Genomic DNA, 21,692 nt, shown 5'->3' with positions numbered 1-21,692 from the left:
TATGCTAAATAAACTGATACACTCAGGGAAATACCCTTAAAACTTGCCATTTTAAAAGCTATTCATTTTGGCAAGTGTGAACAACTTAAATATCAATCTTTCTACCCTGTCACCCCAGCAGATTTCCCTTGATCAGCAGCATTGTTTTCTCTGACAAATGATATGCGTTTCAATTAGTCATACTTACACAAGTTATCAACACCCTGCGGCTTTTTCTCATACAAAATGACTCACCTTGAACTTGCATTTTGCAGGTTTTTCACCCTGTTAGCTTCAACCTCACTTGAAAATAGAGCAGGATAAAAATACAACATGGGATGCTGAAGTCAACAGGTTTAAGTGAGACAGCTAGCTGTTAATTTTCTTCCACGCTAAGGGCTGAGATCATCAAAATATTACAAAATTCATCTTCAGCCTGGTTCATTCTGCTCATTTCTCTCTTCAGCTGTAAAACACAGGCAAGTACATAGTAGCAGTAAGGGTTTGTGATAATCTGAAACACCATCAGGATTTCCTGCATGCAAGAGCAGTACCTTGAAACAAGGACAAAGTGGTTTTGGTCTGATTTGAGAAGGAAAAAAATCTCGTGTATGTGAGCACACTTACGTATCTGTCAGGAAAAACCTCTTTGAATAAAATAACATAGAAAATCTCAAAAATATCATTTGTAGTAAAAATTGTAATTTTTACTACAATGTGTGTGTGGGGGGGGAGGTTAAGTGACTAATACAGTATAGCTTGCTGTTGTAAGTGGTGGAAGCTTAACCTAAATGGAAGTCCCATTCACACATAGCTTATAGGACTGCTCCCACTTTCCTCCTGGCTGCCTCCTCTCTCCTAATTTTCTGCTATTTAGGCTCCCTGATGGTACATAGAAATATTAAACAATGCAATCATAGCTTACAAATACTAAGAACTCCTGAGAGTCACTGTCGGGCATGTTTTCTACTGGGGTACTTTTTCAGCCAATTCAGTAGAATCCTCATTTCTGATTTTTAACTTTGTATAGTCTCCGCATTTTATCTGGTGTGATTTTTTTTTATCTTGTTCATTACTAAGCTATTAAAGGTGTGAACAACTCAAACATAGCTGGAATTTCCAGCAGCAACAAAAGCTGAGCACCAGAGTACAACCCAAATATGCAACTGGTTGTACTTACATGTACAGACACCAAATTTATGTCAAGATACACAGAAATCTTACTGTCAATAATCTCTTTGTGGAGTCGTAAGAGCTTTAGGAGTCTTCAATGGACTGACAAAGAGGGCAGGCCATTGTCAATTTGCTAAATATACCCTTTAGAAAACCGAGACCTGCTGGCAGGCAGTGGGAGCTCTGCAAAGAAGTCAGTGTAATCAGGGTTTAATTTACTGTGTCCAAAGCAAGGAAGAGTCTGTCTGTGTTGTTAAACACCTCCCAAGAAGTCAAGTTTAGAAGTCAGTGTTTAAAGACATCACAGACAAATGTTCTGACATTACAGTTCTTTATTTTTTTGAATCCACAATCTATACAGGTATTTACAAAGCATGAAAATGGATAACAGCACAAAATACAATTGAGGTATAAGCTAAGAGCACAGTATGTCATGTTTCAATAAATATAATTTAAAATTTGTAAACTAAGTGACCAGATAGATGCATCTTGTTTACTAAAACCATATAAAATATCTGTTAAATCTCACGTGAGGTAGAGGACAGTTTTGTGTGTCATGTAATGCAACCACAGCAACTCTTAACAATATGACTGTACATCATTGGCAAAGTACTAAAAACTGTTGAATGCACTGATCATTTTTCACAGGCTTTTACTATGGTTTCAGAATAGCCGTCCAACATGTTGCCTTGCGCTAACACAAACTGTTGTTTTGCAGCTACTTTCTGTAATTTGAGATAATTACATATTGCCACGTCAGCATCAATACGTTCAAGAGTATGAAAACACAAAACCAGATTTTGTCAATCACAGAAAGCAACATAACGGCAACAAAGTATTTTAGACTGATTTTTTATTATTTCCTAGAATTAGTTTAAATACAGTACAGCTGTGCTTTCCTTTAAGTGAGGTATCTATATTCGAAGGAAAAAAAATCAATTGATAGTTACATTTAATCAATTTTCAAATAGCAAAATTTTATACCATTTGTTTGCTGTGCTTGATGAAGTGCTTAGAACTCATTTTTCAAGCATTTTCCAACTGAACCACTAACCCTGAAAAAACAATTTTCCAAGTAATGAAGACACAATACAACATGGTCGTGCAAGTTGTAAGCAGTAACTGCTATCACAAAAGCTAAAAGAAAATTGGTTGTCTTTTTGAAATATGCAACAAATTGAAAATTCTACACATTTTCTGTAATGAAAACCGATGAATACACAAACTGCCAACATAATGAGCAAAAAGAAAATTAAAATTTGCAGCTTTCTTCTGCTTACTACTGACAGCTTAAATAAAGTTACTGAAATATTGTAAGCACAGATTAACAGGTAGGTGTAATTATGTCTTTTGTCAACTTCACCACACTATAGGAAACTGTTGTGTGGGTCAATTACATGAATTAAGTGCAGAAAAAATACAAAGTCGTTATCTTAACTGACAATCAAAATATATATTTTACAAACAAGTGAATTCCAGGAAGCTGACCATGTCAGCATGGCAAGGCCAACTTCATACCTAATCCTAGGAAACTTTTCCAAAAATCTCTTAACACGTTCTAGCTATCCCCTCCCCAACAGAAAACAAGAGTGTATGAAGGAAACATTGTGACTTCTAAAATATGGGCCAAGGTGTATTCTTTCAGGCCACCAGTAGCTTTATGCTCCCACTCAACTTCTCCTACTTCACTAATTGCTTTATGCCTTTACTATATACAAGTGATTTGACACCTAAGCTATCAATATATTAAATATAGAATAAAATTAGTTTAAGAATGTAAAACATAACTACATTTATCTAAATACTCAAACTGAACAATATGATTTACAAAAACTAAAACACAGACTAAGTCTGGAGATTTAGATAAAAATCTCTTGTCTCGGGATACATCACTACGCTGCAAAAGAGGGTGCTTTCAGACTGCTGGAATTGCAGGAGTTTTTCAGCTTAGGTTTTCTTGTTGATTGAAGTACACAAAGCAATGTGAAAGCTCTCTTTTGAAAGAAATACAGGAGGAAACTAGCTATTCACCTTGAATCCTACTTACTTTGTTCCAGAAGGTACACTAGGCAACTCTGATCTCAGTCTGGGTATTTAATAATGCAACTTTCAAGATTATAGACAATTTCAGGATTTTTTCCTACAGGTTTCACAACACAACTATTCAGGAAAATTACTTCCTGCCTGAAAGATCAGCAAGCAATAATTGAAGACAAAACAAATATTAATACAGAAAATGAGCATGCTATGACTTAAAGGGAGGGCCTAATGACAGAATTAGTTTCTGCCATTAAGTGTGTACTTAAATGAGGGCCCCTAAATGTGCATTCCAAGTTCCTATATTAGGCTGTAAAATAAACCATTCAATGTAACTAGCATAAGGTAGAGAAAAAAAGGTCGACAAATTTGTTCTAGAACTGATACAGCATTATTTACAATTTACTAAAAAACTATCTTTCAAAGGCTGTGAACACACAAAATCTATGGCACATTTATGTATACATTATTACTTAAAATCAGTATAAAATTAAGTCTACACATATGAAAATTGCTTACGTTAAAGAGCCTGAAAGTAATATTTAAGAATTTTAAGAGTATTACAATAATTTAAAATGTATTCTAACTTCAGATGACCTAAATGGAGTATTTACAAAGCTACTTTTATTTTAATAAATGTTCTATCAGCTTTTTCAGCCAGATGTTTTTAAATTATTAGGAGGACATATCCATAGCTGGAATTGCTAAAAATTCATATAGCTGCTTCAGTTCTTGAAACAGTGAAAATTATGGACACCAGCATTTTAGTAGTCTACAGCCTAAGCCAGTTAACAGCTGGTTGATGCAGAGTAACCTAGGCTATGCCACCACTCTGCTGCAATTGTCACTGCTGAAGATACACCAGTGCCAAAAGGGGAAATTTGAGCAGAAGTTACATAACACAGACAAGACCTGAATGGAAACAGACTATACAGTATTCTAATATAATAGTTCCATGAGGATTCCATAAATTAAACAGCTAAAATATAAATACTGTGGTAATTTAGTTACTGCAGCTGTATTAAACAAGTCTGCATGGCCTTACCTTTACTGACAAAGAAGTCTGGTTCAAAACACTGCTAAAGCAAATAGAAATGCTCTCTTTTACTCCTTTAGTAACTCTCAGCTGAAATTTTTCTGTTTCCTAGGACAGCATTTTGCTTCTTGCCCATCTAACTAATCCAACATACGTTCAGTCCATCAATGACTACTTCAAGCTCCATTCCCTAACAATCACTTTTATCACCATTCTTGCCTACTCTTCCTCCCTATAACCATGGTTTTGGTGCTTGTTACAGTAAAATATTGTGTTTCTCAAGCAAGTGGTCTGTAAACAACTGGAACCATCTACAGTCAGCACCTTTCCTGCCAAACCATGCTGCAAACACAGGCTTTTCCCTTTTTTTTAAGCAAAAATTTAGAGATGCAGGGAAAAAATGTAATAGTTTCTGATCAACACTGACAAAGAAAATGGTTTGTTTTTTTTTTTCCATCTAACCTGTTTTAATCATCAGTGTAAATTTGACACAGAGCTCAGAAACAGAACTGTACACAGCTATAAAAGAATCATTCTGTGACTCCATGGAAATTTATCACCTCATTTCTCATCCACTTTAAAGAGTTGTGCAATTTTACCTTTCTCTGTGATATTCAGTCCTGTCATACCACTGAAACAGAAACAAAAGTCAACTCAAAAGTTTTCAGTTTTACTAGTTAGGGGGAGATTAAAAAATACAAAAAACCCACCACAATGTAGGCTTTACTAGTGGTTTCATCCCAAATTAACTGAATTATTAAGAGAATGCTAAACCTAAGCACCTCAAAAACAGAAGCTGAAGCACAGGTTAAAATTACATAGTAAAATGCTAGAATTACTAAAATATTCCTAATCACTGACATATATCAGCTAATGTCTGTCAGCTGTATCAAACTTTTTGGAAAGAAGTGCAAACAGTATTTCTTCGTCCAACTTTGTAGTCATGCGTTTAATTCACTAGGAACCAGACTTCTGAAGTACTCAAACATTATATATACATAAAACAGCAATTCTGTACAATCACACACTTTCAAATGTTATAGCTTAACAAACATGCTGAATTTCTTAATTCATGGTAACACTACCATGCCATTCAAATACAGAGACTATCAAAATGGTTTTCAAAGTGCCGTATCTCAGAAGTTTATTTTTAAGCTATTATCGCAATGTCAGTTAAGGCCTGTTCTATGTAATGGAAGAAAAATCCACAAGTTGGCAAGAAGCTCAAAGTGTGGAGGCTTATAGTAGGAGAGAAACTAATACATATTTTTTAATAGATATTACTTTTCTTGAAAGCTTTACTATCTGAAAACCAGTTAAGTCAAGCTTCCTCAGTTTGTAGAAGGAAAAGCCCCACCTCTAAGCTTTTTATTAACATTGCTTTCATACCTACTAAATAGAAGAAAAAAAGTAGTGAGCTTTAAATTCCCAAAGATTCCATTATAACTGTAAATTTTTTCATTTACAAAAACACCCTAGAATTTTCTTCTTCCAGCACGGCAAGCAAATGCTGGCTCTAAAATTCTTTAGATTATTAATGAGTTGTTAAATAGAAAATACTGAAAAATCAGCTTGACTTCACACAATGAAATGATGGGAAAAACTCATGCTGCTATATCACTTTTGATGATACATCATCTGTCTCTGGAAATTTTGAGTATTACCTTACATACAGAAAGCTGCCTTTACTTTCCCCAGTTCAAGAATGAATAATTTACACTGAAACCCAAACTACTTTTGTCCTTGAAGAATTCAAAATGTTTTAAATGTATTCTTATAGGTAGATGTGCAATTGATAGCAAAATAAAAGATAACATATATTTTAACAGACAATATTAAAAGGTATAGAGTCCTCAAGACTGCATTAGAAATAGACAGAACTGGTCACCCTAAATCAAGAGGTTTGCATTTTTCATTATTTGAGAAAAACACCAGTACAAATAAATGCAGATTTTCATTGGTTAGGAAAATCTAAAAATGTACACCTATCTATATTTATTTATATATATCTTCATCTTGACTTGTCTGGGAAATACAAATTTGCAGAGAATACTTCTCATCACACTAAACTGCTCAAAATTCATTAAAAACCAAAACACCCTGTTTGAAGGACTCAGTCAAGCTTCCTCTTTCAATTTCTATTTTCCTTTCCCATTCTTTGAAGATTTCAAGATCTGCAGCTTCAGCTCCTTTATCATCATTTCTAACTTTTCTCTTGCCTCTCGTTCTTGTCTCAGTTCATCCTGAAGCTCTTGTCTATCTGCCTCTGCATGATCCAGTCTCTGTCTCAATTCTGCTAGCTGTAAGAGACAAAAAATGACAAATTTTAGCAAACTTATTTGTAACATCAACTATTCACTTCAAGACACCACTGATGACTACCCTATGCATCAGATGAAAGGACTTCATTCACCAGTTATTTATCAGCTCCTCTTTTACTGTTCTCAAGAATCATGCAGCATACTACACCATTAGCAAGTAACATCAGTATGTAAAGCTGCATAAACATCATATACATATAAATTGTAGTTATATTAACTGTCACACTAGACCATGTAATAATACATGCACAATCTGTTAGGAAAATTGGCATTATGTCAGAATCAGATGTTTCACAAATCACAGAATAAAGAGCACTTTTCCATTTATTAGCTTCTTTTACTGACAAAGTATTACTCCTTTATTTCAAAGCCTGAATACACTTCTAGAACAAACAAAACCACCAACAGTGTTTCAGTACCCTTTAGTATAAATAAAACAGACTTACCATAAATGACATTCAGAAAACCTTGAACATAACGCCTGTGCATTTATATGTGTGTTCAAATATGAGTCCATGCACATTTTTTGGTGAAATGATTCATGTTTAAACACAAAAATTAAGTAGTATTTTTCATCTTTGGAGTACAGTAAAACTTAAACTTCCTAGTTTGTCATCAGAATTTATTCACAGCGAGGTCTGGAAATGACTGATGAATTTTTCAAGTGTGGGAAAGTTACTGTCAAATTGCTTATCCATATACTACCAGCAGTTAAACAGGGAGGAGACTGGAAATCAATTCTTTTCTCTGCCACTGGTTATAAGGAGTTATTTCTTAAAAAAAAAAGACAAAAAGCCTCACTGAATCTAAAAAATTCATCTGCCTTTATGATAGGTATCTATCTGATATAAATCATCAGTCAGCTCATGAGAATGAAAGACGCAGGAGTGCGCAGGATCACTGGTGCTCACCAACTGCTGTAAAACTGCTGGGCAAAGGAACTGCTGTGCTGATTTTAGAGACATATTGCATTCAGCAACCTTCCTCTCCACTTGTATTATCCAAAATATTTAAATGGTTCTTCATCTAACCAGAAATACTGAGGCAGTTCTTAGATATTAATGCAAGTCTTTTGACTCCACTACTCTGATGAAGTAAACTGCTGCAGTACAATAATGCCCAATGCCTACATGTTGCAACATGTACATAAGCATGTCTCTGGCTGACTTTCAATTTCCAGCTCTAAGGAAAGGGTTCAGTTGTGGTTACACTACTTCAGTTGACAGGGTAAAGCAACAACTAAACTACACAATTCATTAAAGAAGTCAAGAAAGGGGAGAGGACACTTAGTGCATCTTCAGACAGGCCTAGAAAGAACAGACATTTAAGCAAGTTGCAAACCCCAAATTACTCATTTTGCTTAATGTAGGACAGGGTTCCTCCCAATCCACAGTTCTCGGGCAGAAAAGGCAGCCTGGGCAGCTGCTTCAAGACATTAGATGAAGGCTTTTTTAAAATGCTGTACACGCAGCTTGGGGAAGTTGCCTGTTGCCAGGACCTCTGTTTAACTTGGGTATTTTTGACAACTGCTTGGAACCTAGGGTCCAAAATCTATTGTAAGATGTGATAAACAGAGAAAAAGGCTCGAATTATATGTTGCCAATAGCTCTATCACACAGGTAGTAACAGAGTAAACTTTCTTGAAAGGAACATATTTAGTTTCCAAAGTCTAACTTCAAAAGAAACAATCAACCAATCTCTGTGGGGAACAATGTATGATTTTTATCCTCTGAACAAAGTAAGCTACACAAGCCATATAAAGCATGCTATACATGATTATCTTCATAAATTAGAACATGTTGGTACTTGCAGTAACAGAGCTTGTACCAGATGTTTAGTAAATCAGGCCTTAGAGAGGATTATTTCTGGCAGCAAGGCCAGGAATCTGTAGAGTGGGATGTCATCAAATTAAATTAATGAGAAGGATTTACGATTCTAGTCTCTGCCCTACTCCCCAAAAATACCAAAACCTGTCTCTCAAGTACTGCCTGTTTCTTAGTTTGAGACAGCAAGAACAGGAAATACACAAAGCTACAATCAAACGACCACAAATCTTTCCTGAGCTGAAGTTTTAGTTTTGTTTACTTCTGAAAAGCTGTGAAGACTCTTTTCCTGTGACATGGTACAAAATACATCACTGTACATCTAATCATAATTGCAACTGATTTTGAAGACGCATTCCAAGGCTCCTTTGGGCATTAACTATGTTTTTCCCATTGGAATAGCATGAATTATCTCCAACTTATGCTGGAAGCAGTAATAGAAGTTGAAAAAAAGTGAAACAATCTCCACAGGTTTTGACATATAAACCCAAGAGGCAGGAATGAGAGACAAAAAATGGAAAATTTAATTTCCAAGAGAACTCTTGCCTGAATGCTTTGACAAGAGCATAGATGGGGGCTCTATCAGACAGTGCAGAAGATTATACCACCAAAGATCAGAAAGAGCACCAAGGTATGCTCTTTATCTGACAAAAAGGTGGTTGAGAAGTTTGGATTTGTTTTTTAACATACAAGGAAGAAAAAAGAGAAATAGCTTATTTCTATAGCCGAGAATAGTTAACTCTATAATACGGGCAAGACTACACACATTAAAAACACAATTTGTTTTAAATGAGGAGTTAACAGAGCTTAGGTTAAAGATTATTACTTTGTCAATAACAGCACGTGTCTTTGCAAGCTGCATTCTACCTCAGTTTCAGTCAAGGAACAGGGAAATAAATATTGCTGTCACTGTGACCTATTTTGGTATTCGTCTATGGTATCAAAACACACAAAGAAGATGAAACCTGAAGGTGGCTGAGCAATAGCTTCACAATTTCCTGATATGTTAAATGCCATTTTTATGAAGCAACTTTCCCTTCTCACCTGTGCTGCATATTCGGCTTCTTTGTCTTTTTCTAAATTGGAGTCACAGCTACACTTCTGCTTCATCACTTGGTCCAGTTTCTTCTCCAAGTCTCTCTGCTCAAAATAAAATTCTTCCATTCTTTGAGCATGCTCTGTTTGCAGACATTCAAGTTCTTTTTGTAAATTCTGCTGCTCTTCGCTTAGTTCCTTCATAGATTTAGAGTTGCTTAACAATTCCACTTCCTGTCAAGAAAAACCAGGATCATATACACCTTGGCTCTAAGATAAGGAAAGTACAAAGCTGCATTTAAATGTGTATCTGTAAACAATGAGGCCAAAAAGGGCACATTTACCTACTGATAACAATAAACTGATAATGGTAGGTATCTCCTTGATGACAGCCTGGAATTCTGTACCAAACATTTCACTTTTAAGAAATTATTTATAGACAGGACTTCTAGAAACAGATTCACAACTACCAACAATGAACCTCAGAAAGCAGCAGCACTGATTTACTAAAATATACTCTGAAGATGTAAGAAGTACATTGTGATAAAACAGAATAAATGTGTTTATTTTTCCATTAGCATCCTGGGATTTTTTTTTTAATTTTTTTTTAACTTATTTAAAATCTTTACCTCCAACAGCAGAACAACTTAAAAATAGCAGCTCTAGAGGATTCTGGTCTATGAATGTAAAAAGCAAAGACAGTGTATACCTTAATCTAGAAAACAGAAAAGAGGCAGAATCACAAATGAACACCAGCTTCTAATGTCATCTATTATTAAGAAAGGCTAATAAAATCCTCCTAAAAACAAGACTTATCAAACAGAAAAAGGAAGGTGGTATTCTTTTTCATATAGGTCAGCAATAAGACCATTTCTAGAACACTGATGTCTGCATTTTTAAAATCTTGAAAACTGAGAAACTTATAGAGGAGTTAAGCTATATTTGCCAAAACACTTAAGTACTTGGGAAACATTCTGAAATTGAAGAATAAATTTGAATAAAACAAACAAAAGAGCTGCTTGAACACAGTTGCAAACTGAAAAGACACCAATTATTAGTTAACTCAAATCTAATGAGCACAGGGGATATTAAAGATTTGGTGTCTGGATTCAAGCTGGAGGGGAAATTATCTGTGTGCTTTGTGTTTTTAAATGAATGTAATCTGCAATACCGATCTAAAACCAGCCAGCCAGTTTTCTGACGTCAAAAGTAAAAAAGCAAAATGCACTCAGATTGTCACTGTACCATTTGAAGCTGCTGTTTTCTCTGCAAAATAGTATTTAGTTTTTCTTGCTGTTTGATGTAGGTTTTCATTACTTCTTCCATAATCCTTCCCTTGTCATCTTCACAACTGATGTCCTTCATGAGAGTGGGGGACAAGGTTCGTACATCATTACCTACTTCAATACGGCTAGAATCTCGGGTGATTCTGGAAGAAACACGTTCAGATCTTCCACCTCTTGCAGAACGAGTTGCCACAGGTGGATCTGTAGATAAAAGAACAACACAGCATAATAATCACTGAAAATTAAACTTCCAGAGTGAAGAAAAAGCAAAGAAAACAGAAGATGATAAAAAGGTCAAAACCATTTTTGGAAAACTGAAGTGACATCACAAAATAATAGCTTGGTGTTGAGCTTTCCAAAATGATATGGTATAAAAAAAGAAGACTCCAATGAAATTTTCACTACTCACCTAAACGTTTATGCTGCTCCACACCTGCTTTCAAGTCAATTTTTTCCTGTTCTTCCAGAGAAAGGTCTGGATAGGAGGCCGCATTTTTGTGCTTTCCACTACTGAGCTTTCTCTCTGACTGTCCAGGTGAGGATTTAATTATTTCTGAAGCTCTGACTGCTGTTTTTGCAACATCCTTACATTGTGATGCAAGAGATACATTTGGGGCAACCACTTTATCACACATATAAAGGTAGTAACTGAAACAGTAGAACAGTAAAATTAAGGAAGAAAGGTAAGACATAACAGACCATGACTAGCAGAGAGCGTAAGTTTAACTTTATATAATTTCAAACTGTAAAAGCTTCAGTGAAAAATAAGCACGCCCTTTTAAATTTTTCCTATGCAAAAGGAAATCCTAACGATTCACTTAATCTTCACTGAGTAGATTATCCAGATAAGGTTTTGGGACTATCAAACAAGAGGATTTTCCAAACATAACTGATTAAAAAAAATGCATAGAAAATCATGTGAAGTCTTCACTTACATGCAAAAGGTGAAATTTTCTGTCTCTAGAATCCAGACTCTCCAGCATTTTCATAATCTTTATATTAGCAATGGAGGATGGGGTAAGTGATCAGTGTACTGGGAACAACATTCTAAATAGCAAAGTTGCGTGCTGACAGTGCTGGGGTATTATCTGAGACCAATGCTGGACCTCCTTTCCCACATATACTGAGCAACACATCTGTATTTTCACAGCTCCTGGAATCCTGGGAGCATCCTTGTGTACCACCCTAACCTAGTTACTAGCTTTTAACTAGTACAGAGAATAAAGAGTACCAAATGTGCTAAGGTTAGGGCCAAAACAATCAGCATCACTATGCTGGAGTTCTCATTGCTGTGTTCAATGCCTCCCTTTCTCCTAGTTCTGAAGGAAGGCACCAAAAGAAACAGCAAACTGAAGGACCATGACAGAAGTTCCACCATTCATGTGCTTGCGTGGGAACTGGTTTGATGTGTGTGTGTTGCTCTGATGCATGCTGCTAGCCAAAAGAGTCTGATCTCACCCATATACGGTAAATGCACAACCACACAGGGAGGAGGGGAAGAGCTATGTTGAGAAAAACTTCCCTCGCTGATGCAGATGACAAACTGTGTACTATGTTAAGGAAATGCACTCGGTTTCTAAAACCAGGAAACTAATCAACAGACAACTCAACCACAGCCATTGTTCCAGTGTGAAGAAAGCCTTCAAACACCCTTTAAAAGTCTTTTTTTGAAAGGGAATTAAGTTGCACTAATGGCAAATATGCCTTATGCATATTTCCACATGCATGCACTGTATTATAATACAAGAAATCAAAAATTACCTTTGGTCATTTCTATTTTGAAAAGGGAAATTGTAACAACATTTCAATTGTATTGCCTACTGAAGAACACTCACAGATCACAGCCTGAGTCTTGTACCAAAACCCCCCTCATAAGCAGTTCATTAATATTTACTCTTAAGAAATGCATAAAAAGCTAGGATTCAGTTACTCCTGTGAATTATCTTAGAGTTTTCCTAACTATTTAGGAGGCAAGTACATTATTTTCATTTTGAATTATCTTTAAGTCCCCACAGCTATTTAAATACTTGTCCATACACTGCTTATAGTTCTACACAGGAAATTGAGTTACCTTGGATGGATAAAGGAGGGTGGCTGAGGATCAGTTTCTGCTTCCTGCTTTATCACTGGATACCACTGGGATAATTCCAGGGTCTGCTGTGATTCTGCCTAAAGAAAAGAAAATAAATTGGTAATTGGAAGATGGGTACATGTTACCTACATTTTCATAAATGTTCCTCAGTGAAATGGCATTTACACCATAAATACATACACACTACAGATTTGGGGTAGTGGAAAATGGAGCACCTTTGGTATAAATGCAGGGTGACTCAAGCCACTGAAGTTTCCTCCATCTCCAGTTTCCCATGTTAAGCAAAGTAGCAACAAAATTAAAAGAAAATCTTTCTACAAACATATACAAAAGCCCTGCTGAGTTTCAAGAACTCTGCCAGGGGCATGCTAAAAATGTTTGGGAGACACAGAAAGCAGAAATTAAGATTCCCAAAAGGTGGTAGGAGCCTTCTGCAATAAGGTATCCACATCATAGTAAACACTTGCCAGATACATTATTACAAAATGAAACCTGTGAATAAAATGGAAGAATTACTGGTGTTCCAGACACAGAACTGTCTTCAGTTGTCACAAATTCTTATTACCTTTATGACAGAACTGGGCAAAGTTGCTGCAGTAACATGACAACTCCATTCCCTTTCGCAGTAACAAACAAATTAATTCGGGTGCATCAGAATACATGATCTTAAAAAACTTTTGTGCATTTTGTATTTGGATAGCACTTCTTGTTCTGTTTGTCTCAAAAAATATTATTTGAATTACTCTTTAGACAAAGTTACAGGATACCTTGTGCCCCACTGCAAAGTTACTCTTAATTTCAAGTGAAAGGTGTTTTGTCATATACGTAAACACGACACATAGCTAAGAAATTGGTTCTTAATTTCACTGTATTAAAATTGCCTTGGGAAGCAGGTTTTGGTCTAAGGTGTTCTTGGTTGACCCCAGCCAGCAGCTAAGTACCCATGCAGCTACCCCCTCATACAGGCAAGAAAGCTCCTAGGTCAAGATAAAGATGGTCTAATAGAGAGTATCTCTTTGGTCACAAATCCAAAGCACAGCACCATATGGGCTGCTACAAAGACAGTTAACACTACTCCAGCCAAAACCAGTACTTTTTGAAAGTTGGTCAATTAAGAAAAAAATTTAAAAAAAAATAAAAAAAGCCTATAAAGCTGAAAAATAAACTCAAACAAAAACCCCAAACCAACAAAATACCCCCACAACAACAACAAAAAAACTTTTTACTGTATCAAAGATATGTTATCAGGAAAGTCTGTATTTATGCACACTGAAATAAACTGTCACAGAACTTCATCTATGGCAGGCAAGAGAGCTCCCCGTTACACATGTGTGGCTTGTACCAAGGTCTGTAGAATCAAGGCCCACTTGACTATAACAGAGACCAAATCACACCTACAATACTCTGGTCAAAACTTCCAGCCCACTAAATTGAGTAGCAACGAAACTGAAATTTAACTCCACCCCTGCAGTTGCTCAAATGGGTTCCAACACAAAGAGAAAGGAGGGAGGGTACAAGGAAGTTAAGCTCCAAAACAGTAAATTCATAATCAAGCCTTTAAGTAACAAAGATTTGAGATAAAGTTTATCATCTCTAGAAAAATGGCCTCATCCTGACACTCCTGAAGTTTTTCTGCTTATTCAGATCACTCTAATAATTTAAATAATGTACACATGTTCTACTCATCCTGCAGTTAGTACATAAGTAACCCAATTTTTCCTTCTGAATCACATTTGCCCATTTAACAAGTTTATAGATTTACATTTGAAAATGTCTATTGGGTAATTGTATTTTCAAGTTATTTGGTCAGATTTTTGCATTCCCACCTATTTCAAATGGCAACTAACTTTACTGTCTACCCATTAGTGTGCATTTTGCTAATGAATTTCATAACATGAAGTCAACTTTTTACTTAGGAAAGGAAATGAAAGGTAGCCATGAATAAGCATGAAGTCTTTTTCTAATTCTATTCTTTCCCCATCAGCCAGGTTAATAAAATAACGCATCTACTTCAATATATACAGGTATATTACATTACCTAACAATCTGTTTAGTGTAGATACTCTTAAAGACTTCTGTAAACAGAATACAACCAAGTTGAATCAAAAGACTTCTACCCAAACTCTCTGGAAGGGCTACATGAAAAATGTCTTAATTTTCTTCTAAGCTAGCTGAACAAAGCTGCTGTTTAAGGAAAAAAAGGTAAGTAGTGGTTTCAGCTAATCATTAAGCCGGTAGTATTAGCAGAGATGGGATTTATAAAAATGCTCAGGAGAAATGTCAACTATCCACACTGCAAACTTTTCCACGTGCAGAGTGACCAACTCAAGGAAGTAGTCTGAGAAGGCCAAGTTTTAGTACAGAGCAATTATCAGAAACTGTCACAAAGTCAAAGTGAATGAAGATCTGACAGCACAGACGTTAGCAGCAATCGCGGCAGCTGTTCTGTTGAGAGCAGGTGGATGTTACACTGCAGTCTAGAACTCAACCGAAAATGAGAAACTCAGTGCCAATCAAGCATACAACTTACAGCCTTCTTATTAGCACAAAGAACAGAAATGAGTTAACCTGGTAAGTACACTCTATGCTCTTAAAAAACTGAGAGCAAAAGCCTGTTTGCACTGTGAGGTGAATAAACTCAGTGAAATGCTAAGGATAAAGGCAAGGCGGATTTAGGATGCTCCACAGACTACAGGATTTAACTGATAATTTATTACTACTTTATAGACAAAGAAATAGCCAAAGGCAACAGTTCTTCCTGGGCCTTCCACCATAACCTCAAAGATACAGCAGCCCTTCAGAGGCTGGTAAAGGTGGTAAAAGTTAAGGTGGTAAAAAGGTGACAGAACAGTAAACAGCACATCCTGCAAACAGACTTTACTAGGAGTGTAAGAAAAGGTAATGTCCACACATTGCACCTGCTACCCCTCTCACACTACAGAAATGAGGGACAGAAAAGCTGACTGAAGCAGCCCAAGCTGCCCCAGGCCAAGAAAAGAGGCTGTGCTCCTACACTGCTCTATTAAACTCTTCTTTTGTACTTTATGGATGAATATTCATGAGACAAGAAAAAAAAACCAACAAAGAAAACAACCCTCTGACACCTTCATCTCTGTTCAAGTTTTCAGTTTCTCTTATTCTGATTTCATATGCTGTTTTATAAAAAAGAACTATACAGGTCTGCAAGGGAAGACTAGCAAGTTTTTGTCTTTCATTTGCACCACTCCAGTCAAAAGCACTGCTACTGCCAACTTCAGCTGGGTTTTTTTCACCTGTACAGAAGAGATCTAGCAGGCTGAAATCTGCTACTGTGAAAAGTCGAATTTTAAGTATGAATACAGAAACCTATTTTCACTGATGCATCCACCATACTAGAGTTTAATACCTACACTGGCATTGCAAGGATAAAGACTGTCATGCCTTTATCAGATGAGAAGCAACTTCTCCTTGCTATTCAGTCAGGTGAAGTTCCCAACAACTGGAAAAAAGGAAATATAACCCCCATTTTCAAGAAGGGGAAAATGGATGACCCAGGGAATTACAGACCAGTCAGTCTCACCTCTGTGCCTGGCAAAATCTGGGAGCAGATTCTCCTGGAAGGCATGCTAAGGCACATGAAAAACAACAAGGTGCTTGGTGACAGCCAGCATAGCTTCACTAGGGGGAAATCCTGCCTGACCAATTTGGTGGCCTTCTATGATGGGGCTACAAAAGTGATGGACAGGGGTGGAGCAGTTGATGTCATCTACCTGGACTCATGCAAACTTGTTCAACATCTTTGTCAGTGACATGGACAGTGGGATTGACTGTGCCCTCAGCAAGTTTGCCAGTGATACCAAGCTGTGTGGTTCTGTTGATACGCTGGAGGGAAGGAATGCCATCCAGAGGGACCTTGACATGCTTGTGAGGTGGGCTGATGCCAACCCCATGAAGTTTAACCATGCAAAGTGCAAGGTCTTACACGGGGGTCGGAGCAATCCCAGGCACAGCTACAGGTTGGGCAGAGAAGAGATTCAGAGCAGCCCTGAGGAGAAGGACTTGGGGGTGTTGGTTGATGAGAAAATGAACATGAGCCAGCAGTGTGCACTCACAGCCCAGAAACCCAACTGTATTCTGGGCTGCATCAAGAGGAGCGTGACCAGCAGGTCAAAGGAGGTGATCCTGCCCCTCTACTCTGCTCTTGTGAGACCTCACTTGGAGCATTGTGTGCAGTTCTGGTGTCCTCAACATAAACAGGACATGGAACTGTTGGAACAAGTCCAGAGGAGGGCAACAAGGATGATCAGGGGACTGGAGCACCTCCCATATGAAGACAGGCTGAGAAAGTTGGGGCTGTTCAGCCTGGAGAAGAGAAGGCTGCGTGGAGACCTCATAGCAGCCTTCCAGTATCTGAAGGGGGCTTATAGGGATGCTAGGGAAGGACTCTTCATTAGGGACTGTAGTGACAGGACAAGGGGTAATGGGTTAAAACTTAAAAAGGGGAAGTTTAGATTGGAAGTAAGGAAGAAATTCTTTACTGTTAGGGTGGTGAAGCACTGGAATGGGTTACCCAAGGAAGCTGTGAATGCTCCATGCCTGGAAGTGTTCAAGGCCAGGCTGGAGAAAGCCTTGTGTGGCATGGTTTAGTGCGAGGTGTCCATGCCCATGGCAGGGGGGTTGGAACTAGATGATCTTGAGGTCCTTTCCAACCCTAACTATTTTATGATTCTATGATTCTATGAACTTACCTGCACCTTCAACTGATTCAGCATGTGGAAGCATGCCAACTTGGATGGAAATTTTCTGCTGAAATCCTTTCCTGAGGACTGGCACAACTGTAAAAATACTTATTACTACTGTAAGCCTTTCTGCAATACTAACTTTTCAAAGGTATACCCTGAAAGGTATAAACTTACAGCACACCTTTTTGGGCTCAGCCATCTGGATTGCTCCTGCTGCTATTTCAAAATCCACCACAAAACATCTTGCAAGCAAAACTGATATATGATCAAATGAGTAGCCATCAAGCAGACATATAAATGCCAAATACACTGAAAAGAAACACAATCATGGGCCAAAAACCACTTAAAATCCTCTTAACATTCAGACTATACCCAAAGGATTGTACCTTCTATGAATGGAAACATGTATGATGTTCAAAATTTATCTGGTGCTTATTATTTAAAGTAGGAGCTCTCTAGGGGAAATGTGGTATTTTTGAACCACAGCACAGACTTGCAGCAGCATTTTAGGAAAAAACATGACATCTATTATTAACCATTGTCAAGATACCGGCCTACAGCTCATTACTTGGGCTGCTTAAAACTCCCTCTTTTGGGCCTATTTCTCTATACAAGTACTTTGAACAGAAAGCTATTGCTGAACAAGCAGACTTTGGGCTTCCAAATAGCAACTTATCAATGCACCATTACCCTGCTCATAGTCATGAGATGGGTAGCTAGCAAGCCAGGTCGTCATACACCATACATGTCTGGAGTAAAAATGACAAACGTAGAACTAGTTCCTAATACTTGATTTTCAAGCTCCTTTCCGCTTTGCTCAGCTGCCGCAACACATACCACACAAAGCACACTCAAAGGTCAAATGGGAGAATGAAAATTTCCACAATAGCTCTGAATTTTCCAGAGACCGTGTACCTTAGAACAAGAACCAACAAAGCCAAACCAGCTCAAATTAAGTTACTTACAGCTCAAAACCGAAAGAAATTACCGCACCTTTTAATGAGAAATGTATTTCCATGGTGAAGCTCTCCCACAAATTTAACTTAGGCTTGATTTGACAAGTATTCCCACTTGCAAAAGGCACTTACAACGTGCTTCCAAAACAAGTATTTACATGTGAGCAAAAAGAGATTTAGGAGTTTTACAAGAGCAGGTGAACTTACTTTGGACCGAGCTCTTTTCTGATTTTTTTCGCTAAATTTCTCCTTCATTTCCTCCAAGAGATGCTTCAGTTCCCGCTCCTCCGATGTTCCCAAGTATTTTTGGTTAATATGCAGGTAGCAGTGCCACTTGGACGATTCAAATCCCCAGTGACAGGTCCTCTTGTCCGGGGATCTGTGCGAATGCATCACAAATGTCTGGGGTGAGAACATCCCATAGCACTCCAAACACTGGATACATGGATCATCAGGCGCAAGGTAGAACTGAGGTGCAAACAACCCCTGGCACTTGCCCAGGCATTCATGCTCTACTTCAAAGGCACTGCCAGTCTCTTTCAACTGGGCCAAGGTATTCTTACCAGGGAGAAAACTGCCATTTTGTGGAAAAGTGCGAGGACGCAGTAAAGCATTGCATAGTCTCTGAGCATCAGTCAGCGTAATTAAACCACAAGATGGAGCATTAAATGGAAGAATTCCCAAAACCTTCAAGATATGAAGCTGGTCGGAAGTGCACCTCGAGCAGTATATATATAGTTCATCGCACACCGTGTTGATCTGTTGCAGTGAGAAATCTCGGAGAACCGAATTCAACACTTGAGGAAGGCAAAGTCTTTTTTCTCCTCCAACTTTAAAACAAGAGATGGACTCCCCCTCCAGAACAGTCTGGGTGAGTTCTGTGGAGCTGTCCGGAGGAATGAGCAGCGGACCAGATAGTATCTGCGGTGACGGAAGAGGCAAGAAAACAGCAGGTGACATACTTTCCTGGGAATAGCGAGCTGAAAAGGCTGCTGGTCCACCAAGAGAACTTTGGCTGCTGAGGTGGAACTGTGCCAGTGTGTGTTTCAAACCTGGATTTAAATTCAAAGGCTCAGAAAGCGAAGTACTGTTTGGCTTGGCAGTTTCCCCATCAGCCTCCACAGGAGTTTCATCATATTCGTCCAAGTTCTCCTTCTTTATGGTTGGCAACTTATTCATTACAACTTCAACTTTGCCATTTACATGCATCTCTGTCATTGCTTTTTTTAATGGAGGACTTCCATCCTCTTGAATCCCACTCCTTTTTTGGTCTGAAACCAGACCTAGAGGGAAGTTTATTTGCGGGCTTTCCATTGCTGAACACCAGAAGTTTAATTAATTAAAGTCTTGAATGTGCATTTTCCTGCTTGTTCATAGAAAAAAAACCCAAAGTCAAGTGCTCTTGATTACCAAGCTCAGATGCACCAAGTTTTGCACCCCTTTCAGTAAAATGTTAGTTCTTCAACCTCCAGAGGTAAAAACTGTAACACATTTTGCACATTGTGCCATAAAATCAATAAAGGAGCGCTGCGCAAATTTTTCTAATTGAACAGTTATTTGTTCAATTTTCTAAGATAAAAAACCCATGCAATATGTATAAAAAAGCTTCCCTTCATACCCTTCCCACTGTTTCACACAGTAGTCTAGTACAGCAACTCAGTAAAAAACAACGTGTTGACGCAAGTGTGCATCCTTGATCTTTTTTCCCTGTAAAAAAATATACTGCCTTTTCAAGTACGTCCCTGTTTAAATATTAAAGTAGAAAAATGGTCTCGGTTCAAAGAACGCCGATCTTAACACAGCTGATCCAAACCATAGTTTAAGTTGTATGAAAATTTAATTCGGCACTTTCTGCTCCTGAAGATGAAACACAACCTTAAGGGTTTACTTTATTGTGCTGCCAACTTCATGATTTCACCGCTGCCACGAGAGTTACTATGGCAGTTCACAAATAAATCCCCAAATTAAAGGCTGGTCCAAATCGTCGTCAAAAACTGAACGTCCTTCGAGAGTCACCTTTTTCACAGATGTCACTGGTTTGTGTCAGAATTTTCCCACCCCACGTTATTAGTAATGGAGGCAGGATCCAGGCCATCGGCTCAGTGCATGTCTGGTGCTAAAGAAGAGGTCAGTCCTTCCAGACAGCCTGTGAAAAGGGGAACAGGTCAGGCACAAGCCACTCCAAGACACGAATCTGCTCGGTCGAAAGGGAGGAGATACCAGTTTCCCAGTTAACCGCGGGAGACCGGCGCGCACGGAGCTCTGCTCCGAGACCCTCAGCCCCACCGCCACCCCGGCGGAGCGGCACCGCCGGCGCCAGCCGCAGACAACTCCCGGAGCGCCGCATTCTCCGCTGGGCGAGCAGCGGGCGGGCTGGCGGAGGGGCGGCACCGGGCCGGCTCTCTCCCAGCGCGCACACTCTGCAAGGACGGGGGCTCCGGAGCGACGGGAGCCGTTCTCCATCCCTCCCCTCCGCCTGGGAACCGACGCCTCGCCCCGCAGCCCCTTCCCGGAAGGGCCCGGGACACCGCATCCCGCCGCTCGCACCCTCCCGCGCCGTGACTCACCTCAGCCCCAGCGGCACTGCTCCAGGCACAGCTCTCTCCTTCTCCCTCCCCCTCCCGCCGGTCTCGCCGCTCCACCGAGTCCGGCTCCCCGGGGGCACAGCCCGAGCCGCTCCGCCGCCCCTCTCCCCACCTCCCCCTCGCTCCCCCGCCCGCACCCCTTTTCCCCTCAGCCCGCCGCCGCTCCCTCCGCCCGCCACCGCCCCATCCCCCTCAGGCGCTCCCGCCCCTCCCCCGCCGCGGGGCCAGCAGCGCCCCCTCTGTCCCCCCTCCCTCCGCCGCCGGTATGTCCCCAGCTCCTCACCCGTGGCGGCAGGGCTCCGGCACCCGGGGAGCGGAGCAGGCGCCGCGCACGCACCGCCCACCCGTGACCTCACTGCGGAGACGGTGGCGGCGGAGACAACCACCGAGACGGCGGCGGCGGCGGCGCGCGGGCACGAACTGCCGGCAGCGCGCACCGCCCCCTCCCGCCGCCGCCGTAGCTCCGCCCACTGTCTGGGGCAGCGGCGGGAGCGGCTGCCCTTCCCCCGCCTGCTGTCGCCTCAGCGCCGGGAAATCCTCCCTCAGCTCGGCCCGGCTCGCGCCCGCCGCCGGCAGGAAGGGGAGGCATAAAACCCACAGAACATACAATAACGGAGTCACTCATGCCGGCCGTAGCTTGCCGCCCCA

At 39.6% G+C, this 21,692-nt stretch overlaps 1 protein-coding gene across 1 annotated transcript; it reads right to left on the bottom strand.

The window, feature by feature from the left end:
• Window positions 1-1,464: 1,464 nt before the first annotated feature.
• Window positions 1,465-21,445, bottom strand: SKIL (SKI like proto-oncogene). The gene is made up of 7 exons (XM_034064127.1): window positions 21,328-21,445; window positions 18,667-20,605; window positions 12,762-12,859; window positions 11,100-11,338; window positions 10,650-10,891; window positions 9,414-9,638; window positions 1,465-6,525 (listed from the first exon to the last, which is right to left on the bottom strand). Exons 2-7 carry the CDS (start codon window positions 19,771-19,773, stop codon window positions 6,364-6,366), a joined length of 2,073 nt encoding a protein of 690 aa, XP_033920018.1. The 5' UTR covers window positions 19,774-20,605; window positions 21,328-21,445; the 3' UTR covers window positions 1,465-6,363.
• Between the last annotated feature and the right edge of the window lie 247 nt (window positions 21,446-21,692).

This window comes from Melopsittacus undulatus, chromosome 6, assembly GCF_012275295.1.
Source record: "Melopsittacus undulatus isolate bMelUnd1 chromosome 6, bMelUnd1.mat.Z, whole genome shotgun sequence".
Taxonomy (NCBI): Eukaryota; Metazoa; Chordata; class Aves; order Psittaciformes; family Psittaculidae; genus Melopsittacus; species Melopsittacus undulatus.
This window is presented reverse-complemented; position numbering and strand designations above follow the sequence as displayed.

What these genes read in the sequence shown, in the direction of transcription:
- SKIL (XM_034064127.1), bottom strand. Translation starts at nt 19,773, where the DNA reads ATGGAAAGCCCGCAAATAAACTTCCCTCTAGGTCTGGTTTCAGACCAA. An exon ending in CCCTCCTTTATCCATCCAAG is followed by an intron (nt 11,339 to 12,761) that starts GTAACTCAATTT and finishes CTACTGTTTCAG; the next exon opens with TTACTACCTTTATATGTGTG. An exon ending in AAGCCGAATATGCAGCACAG is followed by an intron (nt 6,526 to 9,413) that starts GTGAGAAGGGAA and finishes TGTCTCTTACAG; the next exon opens with CTAGCAGAATTGAGACAGAG.